Consider the following 21,972-nt stretch of genomic DNA (forward strand, 5'->3'; position numbering starts at 1 on the left):
GTTACATAGTGCACTTGCAAAGCTATATAATATTGATCATTCATTCAGAAATTTATCGCCGGATAAAAAGTGTACTCGAGCAAGACTGTTGATGAACGCAAAGGAAAAATTTAGCCAAAATCATCGCTCTACTGATCGGAATGCTCGAAAGGGGGGCAAAGAGTTTATTTTTATATGGCCAAGAAACGTTGTCGCTTGATAAAAGTATTGGTAAAATAAAAAAAAATTTTAATTGTTAAGATTAAATAAAGAATTTTTTTTTTAGTTTTCAATGTCTATATACAGAAATAGAAGATGGGGCACCCTGCATATTGCCAACACATTGCTACCAATACTATGCTTTGTCGGTGCAATGGAATATGTTTCACCATCACCAAATTTAAAAATATACTCAAAATTTACTTTTTTGTATTCAAAAAGTTTTAGATTTGTAAAATAATGGTTGTGTAAATATTACTATCTTTTATTACATTACATATTTTTCATTTACTACTTTATCCTAATTTTACATAAGAAATGAAAAATAGGTAAATTTTAACGAAAAAATTTAGTTCGTTTTGCTTTCTGCTTAAAAGCTTTTGAGTATGCTACAGTTTTTTGTTAAATATTATGCTCACAACTTCTTTCTTTGGTTTCGAAATTTCTAACTTACATACATACAAGTATGTACATATTTACTTATACTCATATCGCGTGATATTATCGAATTCTTTCAACTTAAACGTAATCAAGCGATAAATACAATTCATTTATCTAAAAATGTTGCGAACACGTGCAAGTGAGTTCCTACATATTTTCCGATTCCCTTATATTGTATATATACTTACATATGTATACTATAGTACATATCTGACTGAATAACTATGCTTACAGAAGTTCTTTTACAAATGATAACAGACTTTTTCAAATTGTATGCTTATCTACACCTTTTCTGAGTCTATCAGTACTTTTGTCGTTTAAAATACTTTGTTATGTTGTTTGTACACAGTAGCAGAATGTTAATAATTGATAATCGATCGACTAGTCTACAAAGAACGCGTATTGATTATTATTATCTGCATTGTAGATTGGAAACTAGAAAAATCACCCATCACAGGTGCATTTCTTATAGCAACTATATGTATAACTAAATCTGAAAACTTAACTGTCCAACGGTTTGCATTCAATAGAAAATGTTTATTAGTTCTTTCAAGCCAAGTTGTTTGCTATTTATCAGTCAGTTTGAACGATAGAAATATGATATAGTAGGCCGATCTGTGCAATTTGTTTGAAGATTGTGGCATTATCTTCAAAAAAAAGCCATGCCAAATTTCGTGAAGAATAATATAATAATAAATAAAAAAGTTTTCCATAGAAAAACTCGATTTTGTATGATCAGTTTGTAGAGCAGCTATTTTCAATAGTGGTTCGATGGACGGTTCTGACAAATTAGCAGCGTGGCAAACATAAAATAACCTGTTGAAAGTATAATAACCAAAATAGAATAGATAGGTGATCTTTTTCCACATATATCAAACACTTAAAAAATTTCAGTTGTGAAAAAAAACGTTTCCATATAAATAACCTCGAATATTGTTATTGTAAGTCATAAAGGAATCGGAGAATATTCTGACATCGTAATCGCCTTCATATTATTGTATATACAAAAAGAGTTTCTACGACGACATCATCTGTATAAGCATGTTGACATTTTTGTAGGAATAATTGTTTCAAAATCTCCATGCCACCCGTCACCCCATTAAATTAAAGTAACATTTTATAATTAGCATACTCGCTAAAAACATTAGGTGTGATTATTATACATAAATAAAAAGTCATATCGTTCTCAAATCAAATAATTTATAATTATTTTACTAGGTTTGAAATATTGATTAGATATACTGTTCTGCGCTTAAGGCTTTTAACTCCTTACTGATAATTAAATCTTGAAGGTTGTGAACCATTTCACCTATTTCGATCAAAAACGAAGACCATCGACCAACGATGCCGGTGGCGATCAAAATTACCAATTTATAAGCCTATCAATATGTTAGTTCTTTAATATAGTGAAAAATATGGACAATGACTAACACAAACGTCCCCAACTTTGTCGGGTTTACGTAACATAAAATGGCCCGGATTTATATTCGACGAAGGACTGTAAGCTCGGTTGCAACAACAACACGCAATCTTAAAAGCGATTATTATGCAACCAGCTGAGTCCAACAGAGGAATAATAAGAACGGTTTCTTGTTATTGGTGATAAAAATTGTGATATTCCATGGTAACATTCAAATTTTAATCTCTAAATCGCTTGGATAGTTCTAAAGCTGCTTGAGTACTGAAATCTGATTTTTAACCTGGATGTCCTATGAACATAACATATTCAGTAAACAGTTATTTCTAGTATTTTATATTATTATCGGGTTATATCCGCTTGTGAATTTTAAAAACAACATTTTCTATCATCTAGCAAATAGTTTCGGAGATATCAGCGTATTTGCAAGAATAATTCAACTTTGTGTTAGCTAGAGCAATCGACCTGAAATTTTCTCATAACCTTCTTATATACAAGTATATTTGGCAGGTAATGATTTAGGTAATACGATTTTGATAATTATTACAATTTGTAAAGCCACTGTGAAGTGTAAATTTTTTCACAAAAACTCAATTTTTTGGAAAGCCGCCGGTGTTTTTTAACGATTTTTTGGTTTTCGATCCCATCGTGAAATTTTGTTGGAAATACCTACAAATAAAAATCCCTGAAAGATTGAGCCCTTAATATTAATTTTAACTATTGGACCAAGCCGTGTAAAAATTTCCCGGTGAAAATACACCAAAACTCTGATTTTTTATTTTTAAATATCTATAGCTTAGCGGCTCTGCATGGCATCTCTTTGACCAAAGTCGAGTTTTTTCATAATTGAACGCTCTACACAAGTGCCTATTGCGACCAAGTTATAACTCTTACGGGCGAGGTAGTAGGGGCCAGTTTCGGTTCTAATAAAATTTTTTTTTTGTTTTAGTTTATGAATGTCGGATAATTTAAAGCAGAAAAATCTTTTTCACCGCCAGAAACTTTTCGCCTACAGTCCTCCTGTAGAACGGCTATGGCAACATGTGTTCCTAAATTATTAAAAATTACTCACTCATTAAAACACACTAAATTCTGTAATAAAATTATTTATCTATTAATCTTAAAAAAAATTCGCAAAAACGTGTTTGGAAAATGTTAGAAATATTTTTTTCCAAAAATTGCGAATTTAATGCTACCTTTTCAATCTGATTTTCTAACAAATGCAAGTGATATCGAAAAATATTTCAATGCTACACATTCAACAAATTTACGCTCATTCATTTCGCACATATTCACCCCACTAACGGTGTATCCATTGAAAATTAATTCATATTCATTTTCGTTTTTATTGAATTTTATTTTACTAAAATCAAAATTAAACATTTTACATGAAATTTTTTACAGTTATTTTATAGTTTAGTTTTGCGCATGGGAGAGTAAGTGTATTTGCATGTGTATACATGTGTGTATGTGTGTGATTGAACTGGGTGAACTTTAGTTGCATTATTTTGTTTTCTTGCAACTTTTTATGCACTTTTAAATTAAAGTTTATTTTCAAACTAGCATTTATTTTCAAATTTATTTATTTTCAAATTATTATTTATTTTCATATTATTATTTTTATAGAGTTTTACTTATTCTTTTTTTTATTCATAAATTTTTTATTTTTTTATATTCTTAATATTTTTCCTTATGCAGCAAACTTATTTATTAGTATTTACGCGTATTTGTGTATTGCTATGTATGTTATCTTTTCGCACCTACTGTGTTTTCTATTGCGCTGTAACGATAAATTATTTTTTTATATGCAAACAACTCTATGTATATGCATTACTCAATTGTTGAGTACTGTTGTTATTATGAGTTTTTTTTACTATTTTATGCGGAAACGCCTTGTATGTTTTAGCCATTTATTTACTGTTAATTATGCGTGAATGTTTAAAAATGCCGTTAGTTTTTTAGCATTTAAGCGGAAAAGGAAATGTTATTGAATTTTGAAATATTTCACTTGTTTATTTAAATGTATTGATTTACTAAATATTTTTGTTATTGCATGTGGTAATTGCATTGGAATGAGTATCAGCATTGAAATTACTTTTATATATATAGATACTTATGAACGCTGTGTGTGTGTTGGTAATGCGCATATACATTAATACATTATATTAATCAATATAGTATAACAATATAATAGTTAATAATAATTAGAATAATAATAGCAATAATAATACTTTTAGATAATAATATATAGAAAGTTATATATATATATATATATATATATAATCGCAGCTACATGTATGCATGTAATTATATATAGTAATAAAATATTTTATTTCTTCACACTATTGTTATTTGTTTTGCAATAAATTTATTTTTTTGCAGCTTATTTACTCTTTGTGTTCATTTTATTTGATAACAAAAAATTTTTTTAGTTTAATTTAATTGAATTGAATTAATTTAATGTGTCGTTACATCACATTTGAACGCTTTTTCTGATTGTTGTTGTTGTAGTTCAAATTTGGTTTTTATTGGGTTTGTTTCAATATTTTTTTATAACTATTTTTTCTATAACAGAGGATGCGCTGTGAGGAGCATGCAGGCGAATCCACATTGCCATATTGCTCGCTAAGACCTGCGCTTGCATGTGTGTGTTTATATGGTCCATGTGTACACTGAAGCATGCACCAGCGTCCTCTATTGAAGCTTATGTGCAATAAAAACAAATAATATGAGAAATATGTGGAGAATTTGCGCAATATTGTGGATTATTACATAATTAGTTAAAATTGCGGCGCGCAAAAAACGACAATACCTCACTAAACTCTCTTTAAAAATAAAAAAAAAATTAAAAATAAAAACAGCTTAAAGCATGACATAAGCTGATTAAAGAAAAAAAATTATAAAAATTTAATTATCGCGTATTAAAAAATCTTTGCGGCTGCCATTTACCTCATTCGTACTTAAAAACTGCTAATGCTGAATTTAATGTATGCTCTGCTGCATATTGTTGTTATTGTTATGGCTATTAACATGCATTAATTATATGGTAATTATTGCAAATTTTCTCGTCTCTTTATCCCTTCTTGATGCTGCTTTGTTAAGGAACTAATACATTTATTATTACTTCTTTAAATCGTATCTGCTGTGTTGTTCTTCTTTTTTGTTTTTCTTTTTTGCTTTATCAATAGGCTTTATGCTAATGATTCGATGCTTAACTTATCACTAATTAACTGTGTGTTCGTATGTATGTATTATGTAATTTTTTCAAAATTTTTTTTTGCTATTGCCCTACTACTTGTATCAATTCAATCTTATTTTTTATATTAAGAATTTGTGAAAGCCTTAAATTTAAATCTAATTAAAAAAGAAGTGTGCTTTTATTTATGTTTCTTTTTTTCAATATTTTCTTGTGTATTTTTAATATGTTAAAATGTTTTGATGCACCTTTTGTGAGATTTTTCTTTGCAGTTTTTTTTTTCTTTTTGTTGTTAGTATTTATTTTGCCTACCCGCGAATCATTTTTTGTTTTTTGCTTTCTTCTACATGTGTATATTGTAGTAGCGAATTTTTTCCTTGCCATTATTTATACTTGCATAATTTTTTTATCGTTTTATTTTCTCTATTCTGTTATTCAAATGTGTGTTAGCACAAATTGTTTGCTTATTACCTTACAATATTTTTCATTAATTTTTTTGTTTAAATTTAGTTAAACAATAATTTAGAATTTCTTGTACAGTTTCATAGGGTTTGTTGAGAGAATTCGCTCTGTTCCTATTATTGCTTAGCTGAAAAAGCAGCTGAGGGGTTTTTAACGGTAATATGATTTATAGTAAAAATTAAACTATAAACCGTAATGACAAATGAATGAAGACATATTTCTGATCATTACATTTCAAATTGTTTTGTATAAATATTCAAAATATTACAATGATAATAAATATATTATTTTAATTTTTTGTTAAATATCCAATTTTTAAACAAAACCTGAAACTTTCCGTTAACTTACTAACCTGTATGGTATACTTTTAACGCATAGCCAATTTTGCAGAAATATTTTTTCTAATCATATATCTTTTATCAGAAGAGCGCTTTAATGATGTCATAAAAAATAAATTTGAAAGAGGAAAGTTTTAATAATAAAGCATATAATTTCTGGGATATTTCAAGCAGTTCTGATAGGGAAATATATTATTATTTCAAATTCTTCGTTCGCAACAGTTCCAGAGATTCTAAACTAAAAACCCATTTTCCCCATAGCTTTAAAATGACACCGATTGATTATAGCTGAGTTGGATTACGCCTTCTAAACTCACTAATTTAAACAAATATTTAAACTAATTTTATATCATGTATATACAATCAAGTATTTTTTCCCAATGTAACTATTCCTAAGCATAGAACAAGGAGCGATAGCTACTTAAGAAACTCTTCTTTCAATGATCAATTATATCGATTTAGCTCACCTTGTATATCATTTCCTACAACATTTTGAAACAAAAGTCGGTCTCTCGTTTAAAAAAACTCCAATAATTTTTATTAAGGGAGAGGTTAAGCCATACGCCCATACAAAGTTGAACAAGAAATAACGTAAGTACGAGTATAGTGTGGTCTGTCATATTGCAAGCAAATATTCTCAAATATGCCAAATATTCGTCAGTAAATATATCTTTTTTCATTTGATTCATCTTTTCGAGTTCGATTTATAGAATTGACACAAAATTATATACTAAACTCATAAAAGTATACAACATCATTAGACCTCACCTCAGCTGCCACTCACTACCGCCAATCCGCTCAATACCTGCCGCAGAGAGCGCACATAAGCCTTGAAACTGCTCGATTTCTCAGAGATTTAGTGGTAGTTCGTTGCGTATTTATATTGTTCTAACTTCATCTCCTAGGTATTTTTCCTAACAAACTACTTTTTTTATTTTCAATATTGTATTTTAGCTTTTATGTCTTTTAGATTTAAATTACTAATGAAATTTTAAAATATTTCACTTAAAATTCAATAATGAAAATGACCGAATGCGTTTAGTAATTTCGAATTTTCTTTTCCCTATTGGAACAGGATACTAGTTCAATGTTTATTTAAGAAAGTGTCTCTAATAGGTGTGTGTTGCCTTTTAAAAATTGCGCGTTTTTAGAATATATATTTGTGTTGGTTTCATATAATTAGTTGGTAAATTTTAGAAAAGTTGTTTATGAAAAGTAAATTATAGAACATTAAATGATGCAGAAAATACACAAAGCATACTACATTTTATATTGCCGGGAAGCAACCGCCTCTGCCAGCCCCAAAATATAACAAGGCGAGGCGATTGATTGCGCAATATATGACTAACGGCATAGAATAATTGTCGCTTATTTCCTAAAATTATAAAAACATATAGCAAGCGCACAATAGTATGCTTCATAAACTCTTACTTCGTTAAATAAATGTTGCAAAATAGTTTTGTATGACTTGTTTTTGAAAATGTCGTGATCTACTTTTAGGCGCAAAAAAGTTGTTAATGAATTTTTAAAATTGATGAAACTCTTTCTAAATTTAGCTATTATGCTTTATAAGAGTAACTGTAAATTATTAGCTTTTCCTTTTACCTTACTTTCTTTAGTTATTAGCTCTTATTATATAATATATTTCAATATTTGTATGCTTTCAATTACGAAAATGTTTTTGCTATGAGCTGAAATTTGCTTTACATATCTTTGTAACTATATATGTATATATATGTATGTATTGTATTTTTTATTTGCATTATTATATTTAGAATTTGTTCTAATATGCTTCTTGGTTACTTAAATCGCAAGATTTTCAACATTCGGATTTATATAATGTACTTTATTTTTTGGTTTTCCCCTACACTTGTTACTCAATTCTGATATTTTTTAAAAATTTTCCGATTTGTTCTTGTGTTAAGTTTTCGCTTTTCTATATATTTCTACTAAACATTTTATCGGGAAGACTATTAAAAGTACAATAATTAAAGAGCATAAATGCAAAGTATCCAAAAATTTTCAAAGTTTATTTTGAAAATTTATTTTGAAAATTACCTAAAGAATATCGAAATATCCAATTAGCTTGCACAAAAATTTTGGACATTTAAACCACGAGATGAAAAATCACACAAATATTAGAATTTTTTCTTTTGAAGAAAATAGTTTTTAACAAGTTAATTTTTATTAATTTACTACGTTCCGTTATTTTTCGTTTTATTACATGCCCATATTTATGATTATTAGTGCCTAACCCTTTCACCACTCTCTACGCATGCTCCTCAACTTAATGCCGCTCATTGAAAGCGACTGTCAACCATTTATAGACACAATATAGTAACGGTAATAATAGTAGAGGTTTTGAGATCTGCAAATTGTTGGAGCCATTGCAGCCGTCGGTATTACAGCAATAAGTTTGTGTCTCCCATATTTCTATAAATGCACAAATACACAAAAAATGTCAGCAAGATAATTAAAATTTTTCAAAAATTTAATAATGAATACACCCTATGAGCATACATATTAGAAATATATTAAAAATATTTGAATCTACTCACCCTTCTCAACACACTCAGTGGCACAATCTCGCACTGTCGATAATTCGCTTACATATTTCTGAAAATATACATAATAAAAACATAATTTAGAGTTTTCAATGCAAAGACGTGAAATATGTTAATAAATCATTTAGAGTCTCTCTCAGAGACATCAAAAAATTTAAAGAGAATAAATAATATATACCAATTTCCTGTAAACGCTTCACTAACCTCATGAGAGAGCACTTGCAATATCAAAATGATAAAAGCCAAAAAACGAAACTTTCAAATTTCTTTATTATTATTTACAATTTTAAATGTGATTTAATTTGTCAACCGATACAAAACATATACTTTACCGAAACATTGCAATATTTTTCGAGATAAGAGGGGAAAAACAAAGGCCAATAAACTAACTCGAACACAGAGTGTAGCTATAGAGCCTTTTGTTTATTTAGACTTAGGTTGGAAGAACCTAGCTATAAACATAAATGAAGTCTAAACAAACGTCCAACCAAAAGACATGCGTTAATTATCAGACCACGGTAAGCAAAAAAATATCTAATCGGACAATCGATAATAAAAACAAGAAAAACGTTAACTACGGCTGCCTCAAAGCTTTAATACCCCTCACAGGCATAACATAAAAGAGTATAAAAATAACTTTAATTTGAGTTTGATCATTGATTTGCTTGTGTAAAAATCCATGAGAAATTTCGTAAAGATATCTTGTCGAATAAAAAAGTTTTCCATACAAAAACTTGATTTTGAGCGGTCAGTTTGTATAACAGCCTGTAGTGGTCTCTTATCGGTGATTCTGACAAATAAACAGCTACTTGAGGAGAAAAGGACGTATGCAAAATGTCAGATCGATATCTCAACAACTTAAAGATAAGCTCTAACATCGATAAGCTCGCCTCTACTCGTCACATTAATAATTTATATATGTTAATATACTCTGTACAGGGTATAAAAAGCGTATATTAAACACTCAGCTACCCTCCAAACAATTGCTTAGAATGTCTTTTTACAGAATCTATAAGCTTCTAAACTTATTTGCTTATTTGCTTATTTATTTTTTATTATTTTTCGGTACCAATCTACTTATCAACAACTACCAAATAACCGTTTATGCTGTTATAAATAATAGAACGATTATTAAGGGCTAAGACGAGGAACACCTAGAAAAGACGAATACTATAAATTACAAACAATTAAAGAATCGTTTGGTAAATAATGCAGCGCTTTCTCAAACCATAAATATTTTCTTATCAATATTTCGCATTAAGTAGTTGGTCTGTCATATCAAACTAAACCATTAATCATTTTAATCAATGCCCTAATATCTATCAATTGAGTGATATGTACTTCTATTGTCTGACATATAACTACTTATAAGTTTGGGAATAAATGGTGCGCAATCAATTTTAAAATGCTCTCGATGGACTCCCAATATCATACGACTCCAAAAACTTGCATTTATATAGTATATAGTATAGCAAGTATTTATTATGTTTTACGAAGAGCGCAAAGTGCTTTGAGTTCCTCATTATCTCCTTAGTGGATGGCAGTTTGAAATCCCGATCGAAGCTGATATAAAAAATTTTAGTTTTTTAATAGTTTTGGATATTTCTGGGCATGATATTTGGAGCCACCGATCATATTTCCAAAATGAAAAAACTTCTCACAAGAATCAATAGTTGGTCGGAAGTGTCAGTTGTCTTCAATTACAGCAAAAATGCAGACGAGAAACAAATATTATAAAATTACGTGTATTCAATTTCTCCGAAAAGCAACAACAACAAATCGAATGTTTTGGAAACCAAAATTAAACTTCGCAAAAAATATACTTGCATCGCCTTAAATACCTAATCTAATCACTGACAGTAAACGAGCAAACGCGAAACGCCGATATCTCAAGTATTTTTTTAACAATAAATCTTAATATTGTACTTATGTATCTATAGCTATACTTATACTTGAGAAAGTCCACAACACCGAAGAAATTTTGAGCAACACGGTTCAGTTGATTTTTAACTCAAGACATAGCACACCATGTACGCACGACGCACACTTTTCTTAGCCACACTCGCTTGTGTGCTGTACGCTGTATTGGCGCTGCCGCCATGCGCCCGCGATGACGAGGAATGCCGCGACAGTCGCATGCATCCCGATCTAGATGATCTGCCGCAGGGTAGAATATTTATACGCAAAATCGATGGCGAAGACACGAACGATTACTGGCGCAATCAGGGCAAGGAATTCATCCAAACTAAACTGGCCGAGAAGTTGAAAACGCAAAAGGCTAAAAATGTGATTTTGTTCTTGGGCGATGGCATGGGCATAACCACGCACTCGGCTGCACGCAATCTCATCGGCGGTGAGGAGAAATACTTATCCTTCGAGCAATTCCCCTACACTGGTTTATCGAAAACTTATGCCGTCGATATAATTGTGCCCGACTCGGCGAATACCGCGACTGCGTACTTGTGCGGCGTGAAGGCCATGGAAGGCACAATCGGTGTGAGCGCACAGGTGGAACGTGAGGATTGTGCGGCTATGCTGAATACCACCAATCGCGTTTACTCAATTGCCAAGTGGGCCATGGATGCTGGCAAGTCGGCCGGCGTTGTGACCACGACAAGAATTACACATGCCTCGCCAGCGGGCGTTTATGCGCACATAGCCGATCGCGATTGGGAGGATGATAGCGAGGTGAGGGCATCATGTGGCATTGACAGCGGAGTGTCGGACATCGCTTACCAACTAATTAATGGCGAGGTGGGCAGCAAGTTGTCGTTCATGATGGGCGGTGGCAAGAGACATTTCATTGACACTAAACTATATGCGAATGGCACGCGTAGCGATGGACTTGATTTAATCGATCAATATAAGAATCTTAGTGACAGAAATGCCTTCGTTGAGTCGCGCACTGAACTTAATAATTTGAACTTCAGCAATGTGGATCGCGTATTGGGTATTTTCAGTGATAGTCACTTGCAATATCACTTGGAGACCGATGAGAACTCACGGCAGCCAACACTGGAGGAGATGACAAGGAAGGCTATCGAGTTTTTGAGCCGCAACGAAGAAGGTTACTTCATTTTCATTGAAGGTGGACGCATCGATACGGCGCATCATGACAATATGGCGCGCATAGCACTGGACGAGGTAGTCGAGTTTTCTAAAGCCATCAGCGCAGCACGCGAGTTGACTAACGAAGAGGACACTCTGATTGTGGTCACTGCTGATCACTCGCATGCCTTCAGCTATTCCGGTTATCCAGTAAGTTAAGACGTTCAGTTATACGTTTTTTCAATAAAAACCTGCACATTCTGCCTTTTCCCTACAGTACCGCGGTAATGACATTTTTGGTCGCACACCTGCTACATCCGATGACAAGAAGCCTTACATGACTTTGAGCTATGCGAACGGTCCGAGCTATGAGAAATTCTACGATCTTACAAACAAAGAGCGTCGTGACCCAACTACCCTTATAACCGGTGATGTTTATGATCAATTTCCCGCAACCGCACCTCTTGACTCGGAGACTCATGGTGGTGATGATGTTGCTGTATTCGCTTCGGGTCCCTGGGCTCATTTGTTTACTGGCGTTTACGAGCAAAATACCATACCACATATGATGGCTTATGCTTCGTGTTTGTCTGACGGTCTGACGATATGCTCCACGGCTGTGGCTTAGGTTTCTTAAAATCTATATATTTTATTAAAAATATATATATTTTAACTTAAAATATAAAATATAATTATTATTTAATAAAAAGATTTAGATTTAGTACCAAATTCACTTCGCAATCAATTTTAAGCCGCCGAGTATTAGTAAGTTGCTTGATCGTTAGTGGCTTGAAGGGCATTTACGTTGCGACAGACCATTTTTATGCTTTTTACTAGCGTAATGAGTGGATATTAGGGCACTCCCATACTGGTCTAAATATGTTGCCAAAAAAGAGCGATTTAAAATAGAATATCGGGCTTCTTTAAAGCTATTAAGATAACATAACTTTTTCTGCTTTTGCTTTGTTCATATTTTGTCTATATATCGAAGAATTACCCTTTTGAAATGTAAATAACAATAAACGATTTTGGAAAATAATAGTAGTTTATCTCAAAAGGACTAGAGTTAACAATTTGGCAAAATGATGAATTAAAAAAAGAATATTAACTTGACCAAACTTTAAGAGCTTTCCATTTAGACTGCAGCTAAACTTGAGCTTTCTTCAAATCAGTTTTAATATGGTCTTTCACCAGCAACGAAAACACCATAGTAGATTTGGAATAATTTGACGGAAGCTTTTTTTTAGCAAATTAATCATACCTCATTACAGTGGGTATTATTATGACGTACTAATAAAAGGGGTCAGTTCGAATGATAGGTAAATTGACTATAAGCTATTTATATAGTCAACTCAAAGAAATAACGTTCAGTGTTATTTGAAATGCAGAAATGCAGGTAGAAAGATTAAGCCGCATTAATGACAGAGAAAACAAGAAAAGCTTTGATCGGCTGCACCGAAGCTATAATACCGTTTACAGGTGCAATCTCCATAGCATAAAGGGTTTAGAAAAAAAATTTATAGTGATTTTGAACGGTCAGTTTATATGGCAGTTACTTACTATAGTGGTCCGATCTGAATAAGTGAACATTGTCTTGGACAATAATTTATGCCGAATTTCCTGATTATATCGAGCCCGAAGGGTTTCCTCTAAAAGGTAAAGTTATCTTCTTTCAAGTATTCCATTTTATATGAATAAAATATCAACAGTCGAGCTTTTAATCACCTAATTCTTTGCCCTCTTCCACCAATCACATAATCAAAACATTATCAAACCCTTCTCGTATAGTAAGCTTTTAAATGAAATACGTACCATTTTATTGGCCTGAATTTGAAAAGGTGTGGTTGTGACTGTAAGAACACAACTTTTTTATATCGACTAATTAGATAACTAACTCAATAACAGCATACGGAATGTTTTGGGGTAGTTGATAAGATTCGGGTGATCATAAACCAATTATTGGAAGAATAAAGTATGAAACTTGAAAAATCACCTGAAAGTCTCGTTGGGACATGTCTCAATATCACACTAATAAAGCAGCACTGGTCTCTCACGTGTCCGCCTTATCGTAGCCTTTGCACATTCGAGAAACACAGTAGCTTTACAAAATAAAAAGAAATTATATCATTAACGGTGCTTAAATAGTTTCAAGACGAACCTTGCGATAGTTAATCATTTATTCACAACTCGTTAGCTATGTCGCGACTAATACTCGGCGGAATCGTATGTTGTCTGCTGCTGCGGACTGCGCATACGATCCCTGCTTGCGCGCAGGACGATGAGGATTGTCGGGAGAGTCGCATGCATCCGGATTTCTTCAGCGATCGCGGCAGACTTACAGCTCAAAGTAGAATTGCAGGTGAAGATAACACAGAGTATTGGTTGGACCAAGGTAAGCAGTTCGTGAAAGAGAAGCTACATACTCCACCTAACCAAAATATCGCCAAAAATGTGATTATGTTCCTGGGCGATGGCATGGGTATTACCACACACTCTGCTGCACGAAATCTACTAGGCGGTGAAGAAAAGTCGCTCTACTTTGAAACGTTCCCACATACAGGTCTATCACGCACCTACAATGTGGATAAAATTGTACCTGACTCTGCGTCCACGGCCACCGCATACCTGTGCGGCGTCAAAGCAATCGGTGGCACCATCGGCGTTAGTGGTCGTGTAGACCGTACAGACTGTCTCCAGTCACCGAATGTTACAAACCATGTTAACTCAATTGCCAAGTGGGCGCTGGATGCCGGCAAATCGGCAGGTGTAGTGACTACCACCAGGATAACACACGCCTCACCAGCTGGCGTATATGCGCATGTTGCCGACCGCAACTGGGAGAATGACAGGGAGGTAAAAGGTGATTGTGGTGCTGACAGCATAGTGCAGGACATCGCATATCAGCTCATGCATGGCGAGGTGGGAAGCAAACTATCCGTTATATTGGGTGGTGGCAGACGTGAGTTCGTAGACTCGAATTTGTATGCGAACGGTATACGTAGCGATGGACGTAATTTGATTGAGGAGTATAAGCAGCAGAACAGTCGAAATGCTTATGTCGAGACGCTTGATGAATTGAATAGCTTGAATATCACACAAGTGGATCGCCTACTGGGACTTTTCCAGGACAGCCACATGCTATATCATTTGGAGACGACAGAGCAAAGCAATCAACCCACATTGGCGGAGCTGACCCGCAAATCTATAGAGTTTCTGAGTCGCAACGATGAGGGTTACTTCATATTCATTGAGGGTGGTCGCATCGATCATGGTCATCATAACACTTATGCTCGTCTGGCTTTGGATGAGACGCTAGAGTTCGCCAAGGCCATACAAATAGCGCGCGAGTTGACCAACGAAACGGACACTTTGATTGTGGTCACCGCTGATCACTCGCACGCTATGACTTATTCGGGCTATGCGGTAATTCTTTCTACTTATATTAATTTATTTTTTAATAAACTTATTACCATATAGGTACGAGGCAATGACATTTTTGGGCGCGCACCATCAAAGGGTTCAGATGGTCAGCCCTACATGACCTTAAGTTATGCAAACGGTCCGAGTTATGAGAAATTTTATGATGTCGAGAAACACGAACGCCGCGATCCTACCACTTTGATAAAGGGTGCACCACGTGATGCGTTCCCCTCCACAATTCCATTAGATTCGGAGACACATGGTGGTGACGATGTGGCTGTGTTCGCTTCGGGTCCTTGGGCTCATTTGTTCACTGGTGTTTATGATCAAAACACTATTCCCCATATGATGGCTTATGCTTCATGTGTGGGTAATGGTTTAAAGGCATGTTCTACAGAGAGCTGATTTATTTTACGAATTTTGTGAAATATACCTGAGTGTATTTGTTTGTTATTATTTTTTATAAGTTTGGACTATGTGTTTTAGAGTTGAGTTACAATGTGCAGTTTCTGTCAATAGATTGTTCTCAGAGTGGCGGTAAATCCGAGTACAGGCGAACACTAATGAGTGAAAAGAGATACACTAAATCCATTGTTGAGTGTTTCAGGGCAGGAAGTTTAGTAAAAAATTGTGGAGAGAGCTAAGAACTGCCCTCGATAATTTAGTGAGGCCTTTCCATATTCGACTCATAAACGATGTAAGCTTTTTGCTTGGGCCCAAATGATCGCACAGCTTTTTGTCCAAAAGATTATAGCTATCACCTGTCTTTAACCTTCTGACAAAAACAGTTGGTAGAAGTCTTTTTTATGATAAATTATTATCGAAAAAAGAGCAATCGATTTCAGAAGGTGGAAATTTAATACTTTGAAAGCAAAAACCTATTACAATTCTTTTATAAATTATTTTGTCTAATGTAATCAAGGGTGATCCGATAGATGTTCAGTCTATATATGAAATCGTATATTTTTTGAACATTTTCTTAGCGATGCTTTAACTTATTTAACCCTTCTGAAAAATATGTTTTTGGAGGTCTGTAAAGGTTATATAATGTAATCTTATTGCCGTGGCAATGACAGAGATGTGAAAAGGGCACTCTTATTATCTCCGAATTAGGCCGCTCTGCTGCGATTCGACTTCGAATTGGTTCAATAATTCGGCATAGTAGAGTTCTGTGATAGTTTTATCCCTCTACCGATAGTCGATATATTATATATCACCTTGTGGATCCGTGGCCATTTCATTTTCAACCGATGGAATATACTTCGCATTTTTTGGGGTAATTTCGTCGGGTGAAGTTCACGGTTTGGACTGTTCCTTAGTTTCTGATGTATACCAGTAGATTCATCATACATCAACAGCCACGAAACGCTGCAGAAACTATCCATCTACATTAAACTTCCAAACTAAGGGTTCGATTAGGCTGAAATCTACAGGAATGTACTTCAAGATTGTAAATTTCTTTTGAAATAGTGGCGTCATTTAGCGGTGGTGCTAAGTACTTATCCCCGTCTAAAAGAATATCTAGATAATGTATCAACACGGTAAACACTTGAAAAAACTATATATCTATAGACTTTGAACAAATAGGTCTGGTGACATTAACACTCGGGGTGTATAACGTATTGGTGTAGTTTTTAAAATTGAGAACCAACCTCTGACCAAGTAAATTAAAAATTTTTTAATATACTCCGTCTCTAAATGAAAAATGTGAATAAAACTTTTTTCAAAAATAAAAATTATTTGAGCGACACGCACACTGTGTGTATGCCTTTCTGTCAAAAATGAAAATTACAGTTAGCCAAATGCCACATTTGCATGCAATAAATGCTTGATAGACGAACTGCCTTCAATTTGTGGCTGACAGCATTCAATTTGTATGCAAAATACGAACGAACGTAGAAGCTAAACACAAAAAACACACACATACATACTATGTAATACGAGTAAATTGCTGGCCACAAATTGCTAACGGAGCAAACCCATTTTGGTGCAAATTAACATTAAGATAACCTCACCGATTATCACTGCCATTACTAAGATAGTAAATACAAAATCACACACACACATAACCGGGAACAAGAATTGCCGTTGAACTTTATTATTATGGTTTCAAGCTATTATTGCAGGTCATAAAGGAAACTGCCAATGCAAAAGTGCAACGCTGGCAGGAGTCGCAACAGTTGACGCACGGCAGAGAGCAAAGGAGTAGGAGACTTGCTCACAACATGAATATTCATTAATCGATATGTGTTTCCATGCGCTGTGGCAACACCTCGACTGCAGCTGAATGACCCAAGTGCAGGGAAACTGGAACAATCATAAAAATTGTGAAAAGTGCACACTAAAATGGTCTAATAGGAAAAATAGAAATATGCAAGAACATATTTAAATGCATGTCAGCACAAATGCAGGTATGTTCAATCAATACACACATACACACAAAAGTAAACAACCAAGGCAGCAGGCAAGCAATCATCGATGCATTGACATTCTTTCGATTTACAAATTGACATGCAGTAAAGTGCTTGTGCGTCCTTCGCTCTCATGGCAATACATTTTTAGAGCATTCAGGTGTCTGTTCTTAAGTAGAATATAGATGTACATACATATATCGATAGCACACAGCAGCCAGCAAGCTACAATAATTATTAGTCATAGAAAGCAAGAAATTTGCATAGGAGAAGTCTGCTTTTAGGCGCTGTCATAAATATATGTGAATTATTTATATTATTATATATGTATATTTATACATTATATATGATTATAACATATATATATATATATTATTTTCGCATACATTTTGTTGTAAAATATTGAAATTTTTACAAAACTTTCTTCAATTTTTAACGCCATCTTCTGCATATAAATAATTTATGTGCGAATTTTTCAGAACTTATTTGAAATTTATGATTAATCATAATGACTTCTAAACTGTCACCAACATTATGTTGCGCCAACTTCTTTGAACAGTCTCAGTTCTCTCTACCCTCCTCTGCAGACCTTTTTATTACTCTCATGTAGCGGACCTTCTTTTGCCTATGACTTTAGATATGCTGTGCCTCCACATGCGCACCTCTCCTTTCTTGTGTCATAAAGTGATTTTATTTGTTAGCACAGGTGAAAATTATTTCCCAATAAATCTATGTCATAATATTGATTGAAGCGTGTCATTTTATGCATGTGGTAGGCCATCAAGCGTGCCTGCACCGCAATGGCGAATCAATAACCTTAAAAGAAAATTTATTGCTTATGAATATGTAAATTACTTTATATTTGCAGCGCATGAATATATTTTGGCAAGAATGCTTTTTTTTTTGATACTTCGGTATAATTTCCATAAAATGTATTAAATGCGCGATAGAAGCCGGATAGAATAAGATATTGTCATTGACGCAAGAGACTTTTTAATACTTATTCGTTCAGGAGAGCAATTAAGCTAAAGCTTTTGAAAAAATTAATTAATTTTGTATATATGTATACCTCAGCTTATAGGTCAAGGACTCATTGCAATGCAAAAAGGAGATATTCTAAAACAAAATTTGAAATGAAATGACGATATGCGATTTGTTAATGGAATATGTGTATATCGATATACACATATTTTATGATTTTTTATAATTTATCGATTTCATATACTTAGATATATATCGATTAATTATCAATATTTCGACGATTTTCAGCAAGTCAAGCTTTTGGAACAACTCTGAGAAAACTTGGTAAACTAACTTACCTTCAAATATCGGCACTCCCTTGAAATTCAGGGATAATAGCGGTATATTTTTAGATTTTTTGTTGCGTTCACAAATTACTATAATATTACGCAAATTTTTTTTTTGTCCAAAAATTTTCTTTTTTTATGATCTACAGATTTTACGCTCAGGCTAAGCAAAACAAAATATTTTTTTTCCCTCCACCCTAATATATATATATATATATAATATTGTAAATCTAAACTTAAGATATCGTAATTATTACACAAATATTATTAAAAACAGGTAAAACGTTAACTTCAGTTGAACCAAATCTATAATACCCTTCACATATACAAAAGGTTCCTTACCATAACTTGATTTCGATCGAACACTTTGTATGACAGCTATATGCTATTGTCGTGCGATATCGGCCTTTTTTTATACACGAGCAACTTTTTGGAGACAAAAGGACGGGTGTAAAATTATATATCGATATCTCAAAAACTTAAATACTTCGTATTTATACAGACGGACGGACGGATAAATTGACTTAGCTCACGCTGATCATTTATATATACACTTTATAGGGTTCCTGACGTAATTTTTTGGGTGTCACAAACATTGGTGCAACATAATATACCCTGTTCAAGCTCGAGAATAAAATAATTATCTAACTCCGAAAAATATCGATAATTATCACACACCAAGGTCATGACTTTTTTGTGAATAAAACTTTTATTTTTGTCGAAATATCAAGTTAGTAAAGTTCTTCAAGATTTATTCCTTGAAATAAATTATTTTGATATAAGACAAATTAGAATTTACAGTCTTGAAATTAAAATATAAAAATAATTAAGCTAGAGCATTGCATTGCAATTTTTTGATAAAGGTTCAGTGTAAAGAAAAAATGTTCAATCAAAATATATAAAAACGAAACCGAATCATAATTGTAATAGACATTCTATAAAAAGGTAAGAAAGTTCATACCAATACTACAAAAAGCTTTAAATTGATCTATATAATTTACCTATAATAAAGTGCCAAATATTATATATAACACAAGTATATAATACAAGATCTTAAATATTTCCACCCAACAATAATAATAATTCCGGTATGTTTTGAGACAAACTGTATACCCTTTCTTCGTCAAAAAAGCCGCAGCTTTCGATCAAACATCGAAATTGATACAGACAAATAGTAAATAGTATTGATACGTTGTTAGCTGCCAGCAATATGTTGCTGATTTACAAAGATAAAAGTCGAAAGGCAAAAAATGCAGTGAAAGCAAAACATCAAACAAAAAAAAAACGTCGAGAACTGAAGATAAAAACAAGATGTTATTTCGAAGACAAAGCAGCTTTCAAGCTAAACTATTTTTGAACTCAATACATGTATATGTATACATATATACATTTGTATGCACACCTATTTTGCTTTTTAGTCTTACTTTATGGGCGTCAAAAAGCTACAATATGGACTTACTTTGCCGACAATGTGCCACATCTTTGGCAGCAAGCGAAGTATGCATGTGCTGAGAGCTGCCAAAAAGGGAAGGCCAAAACAAAACAAGGCAAAGAGGCAGTTAAGTGCTGACAGTTGCAAATTGTGATGTTATGTTCTGAAGTATATGCTGAGTGTACAGTTTCAGGCATTTATGTTTAAAGACAGATTTTAAGATAGTATCAACACATGAAAATAAATTGTAGATAAAATCGAATAATTCACACAACATAAAATATTTATGTACAATGTATGACAAAATAAATATTTTAAAAATACTACTCTTTTTAATTAAAGAATATGTCACGAATATATCAAATGTCTCTTATACATCCACGATTGTCTTCAAGTTGGTCCACCCAAGATTTTAACATTTTTTTATCTCCCCGTAACTGCCTTCAAAATATATTGTAAGCAATATTTATGCATTTAAAGCAATATTGATACAAGTGTATATCCTTTAGCGCCATTTTTCGCACTTAAAATCATATCTTTTAATTTTTTAAGTCAATTTTTAGTGGCTACTAAAATAAAATGTGCGCAATAAAAAATCAACCTTAACGGTTGTCCATGGCGTATACGTAACATTGACTGCTTGGTGTCCTTAGCCAAATGATATATAAATGCACGAGTGTTGGTGTGCGCGTATAACGGCCACATATGCCAACTCTATATAAAATACTTACAAATATTACATATGAAGCGTTCTGAGCAAACATGCTTAACTGTTCACAAATATTATGCACAAATTGGCAACCATATACACACACACACATTTCAACATCTATAGATGCGCTCACAAGTCTGTTCGAGAAATTTTTATGCTTCTCATAAATGTTACGTACGACAAATTTATTGTTATAAAAAATATGGTTCTTTAACGCATATAATATATAAGTACATATATAACATAAGGGCATACTTACTTGTAAATAAATGAAAAATTCTTTTGATGCAAGTAGTTTCAGCGAATTTATAAAGGTTCATAAACAAAATTTCTTTCGGAAGTGTGGTGGCATGCGCTCCTTATATAAATTTACTACTAATAAATGCTTAATATTGCTGAAGAGTTAATTAATTTGTAGGGGACATTGCAGTGGAGTTGTTTTTTCTGCAGAAGTTTGATTTTTAAACACCTTCAGTTGAGTAAATCCGTCATTGAGTAATATCGTCATTAACAGAGGTGGATGAACGACTCTCATGAGGCAAACTTTTGATGATTTCACGAACTTCACTAAATAATTTGTGCACACTTCTACAATTTCAACGATTTCGTAGACGTGATTATATTAGAAAGACAAAATTTCAAACAAACTCGTCGCTCAAATATTTTTCCATGATAAAAATCGCTGGACAAACCTTTAGCATCATAAAAAATTATATTTCATATAATTATGGAGATCAAACTTCACACGAGCATAAAAAGAGTTGTACCAATATTGAAGGAAAGCTTTTATCGATTCGATTTGCACGCGTTTTAATGTAACAGTCGTGGTTAATTTATCTGAACTTAATCCATTTACTCTTTTAGACTTTGTGGACTCATTCAGTGCTTTAAAGTTCTTCCATTATATCCCAAGTCATTTTTGATTTAACTGCAGATTACTGAGCTATCAATGGACTTGCGACAGAGATCACGGGAATGTACGCTAAAAAATTCTCATAGATCCACAAAACTACTTGACCTTATCAC

At 33.1% G+C, this 21,972-nt stretch overlaps 3 protein-coding genes across 3 annotated transcripts in view; 2 read left to right on the plus strand and 1 right to left on the minus strand.

Annotated features, from left to right (window-relative positions):
- Nucleotides 1–3,392: 3,392 nt before the first annotated feature.
- LOC106621474 (LIM domain-containing protein A) overlaps nucleotides 3,393–21,972 on the minus strand; it is a 91,672-nt gene continuing 73,092 nt past the window's right edge. The window contains exons 3-4 of the mRNA XM_036368546.2: nucleotides 8,611–8,668; nucleotides 3,393–8,485 (exon numbers count right to left, since the gene is read on the minus strand). Coding sequence (XP_036224439.2) covers nucleotides 8,340–8,485; nucleotides 8,611–8,668 — 204 coding nt within the window. The 3' untranslated portion in view covers nucleotides 3,393–8,339. The remainder of the gene's footprint in view (nucleotides 8,486–8,610; nucleotides 8,669–21,972) is intronic.
- Nucleotides 10,597–12,393, plus strand: LOC106623635 (membrane-bound alkaline phosphatase). The gene is made up of 2 exons (XM_014243221.3): nucleotides 10,597–11,874; nucleotides 11,942–12,393. Exons 1-2 carry the CDS (start codon nucleotides 10,645–10,647, stop codon nucleotides 12,290–12,292), a joined length of 1,581 nt encoding a protein of 526 aa, XP_014098696.1. The 5' UTR covers nucleotides 10,597–10,644; the 3' UTR covers nucleotides 12,293–12,393.
- LOC106623634 (membrane-bound alkaline phosphatase) lies at nucleotides 13,697–15,550 on the plus strand. The gene is made up of 2 exons (XM_014243220.3): nucleotides 13,697–15,087; nucleotides 15,142–15,550. The coding sequence occupies exons 1-2, from the start codon at nucleotides 13,861–13,863 to the stop codon at nucleotides 15,487–15,489; spliced, it is 1,575 nt and encodes a 524-aa protein (XP_014098695.3). The 5' UTR covers nucleotides 13,697–13,860; the 3' UTR covers nucleotides 15,490–15,550.

Source organism: Bactrocera oleae, chromosome 2, assembly GCF_042242935.1.
Source record: "Bactrocera oleae isolate idBacOlea1 chromosome 2, idBacOlea1, whole genome shotgun sequence".
Lineage (NCBI taxonomy): Eukaryota > Metazoa > Arthropoda > Insecta > Diptera > Tephritidae > Bactrocera > Bactrocera oleae.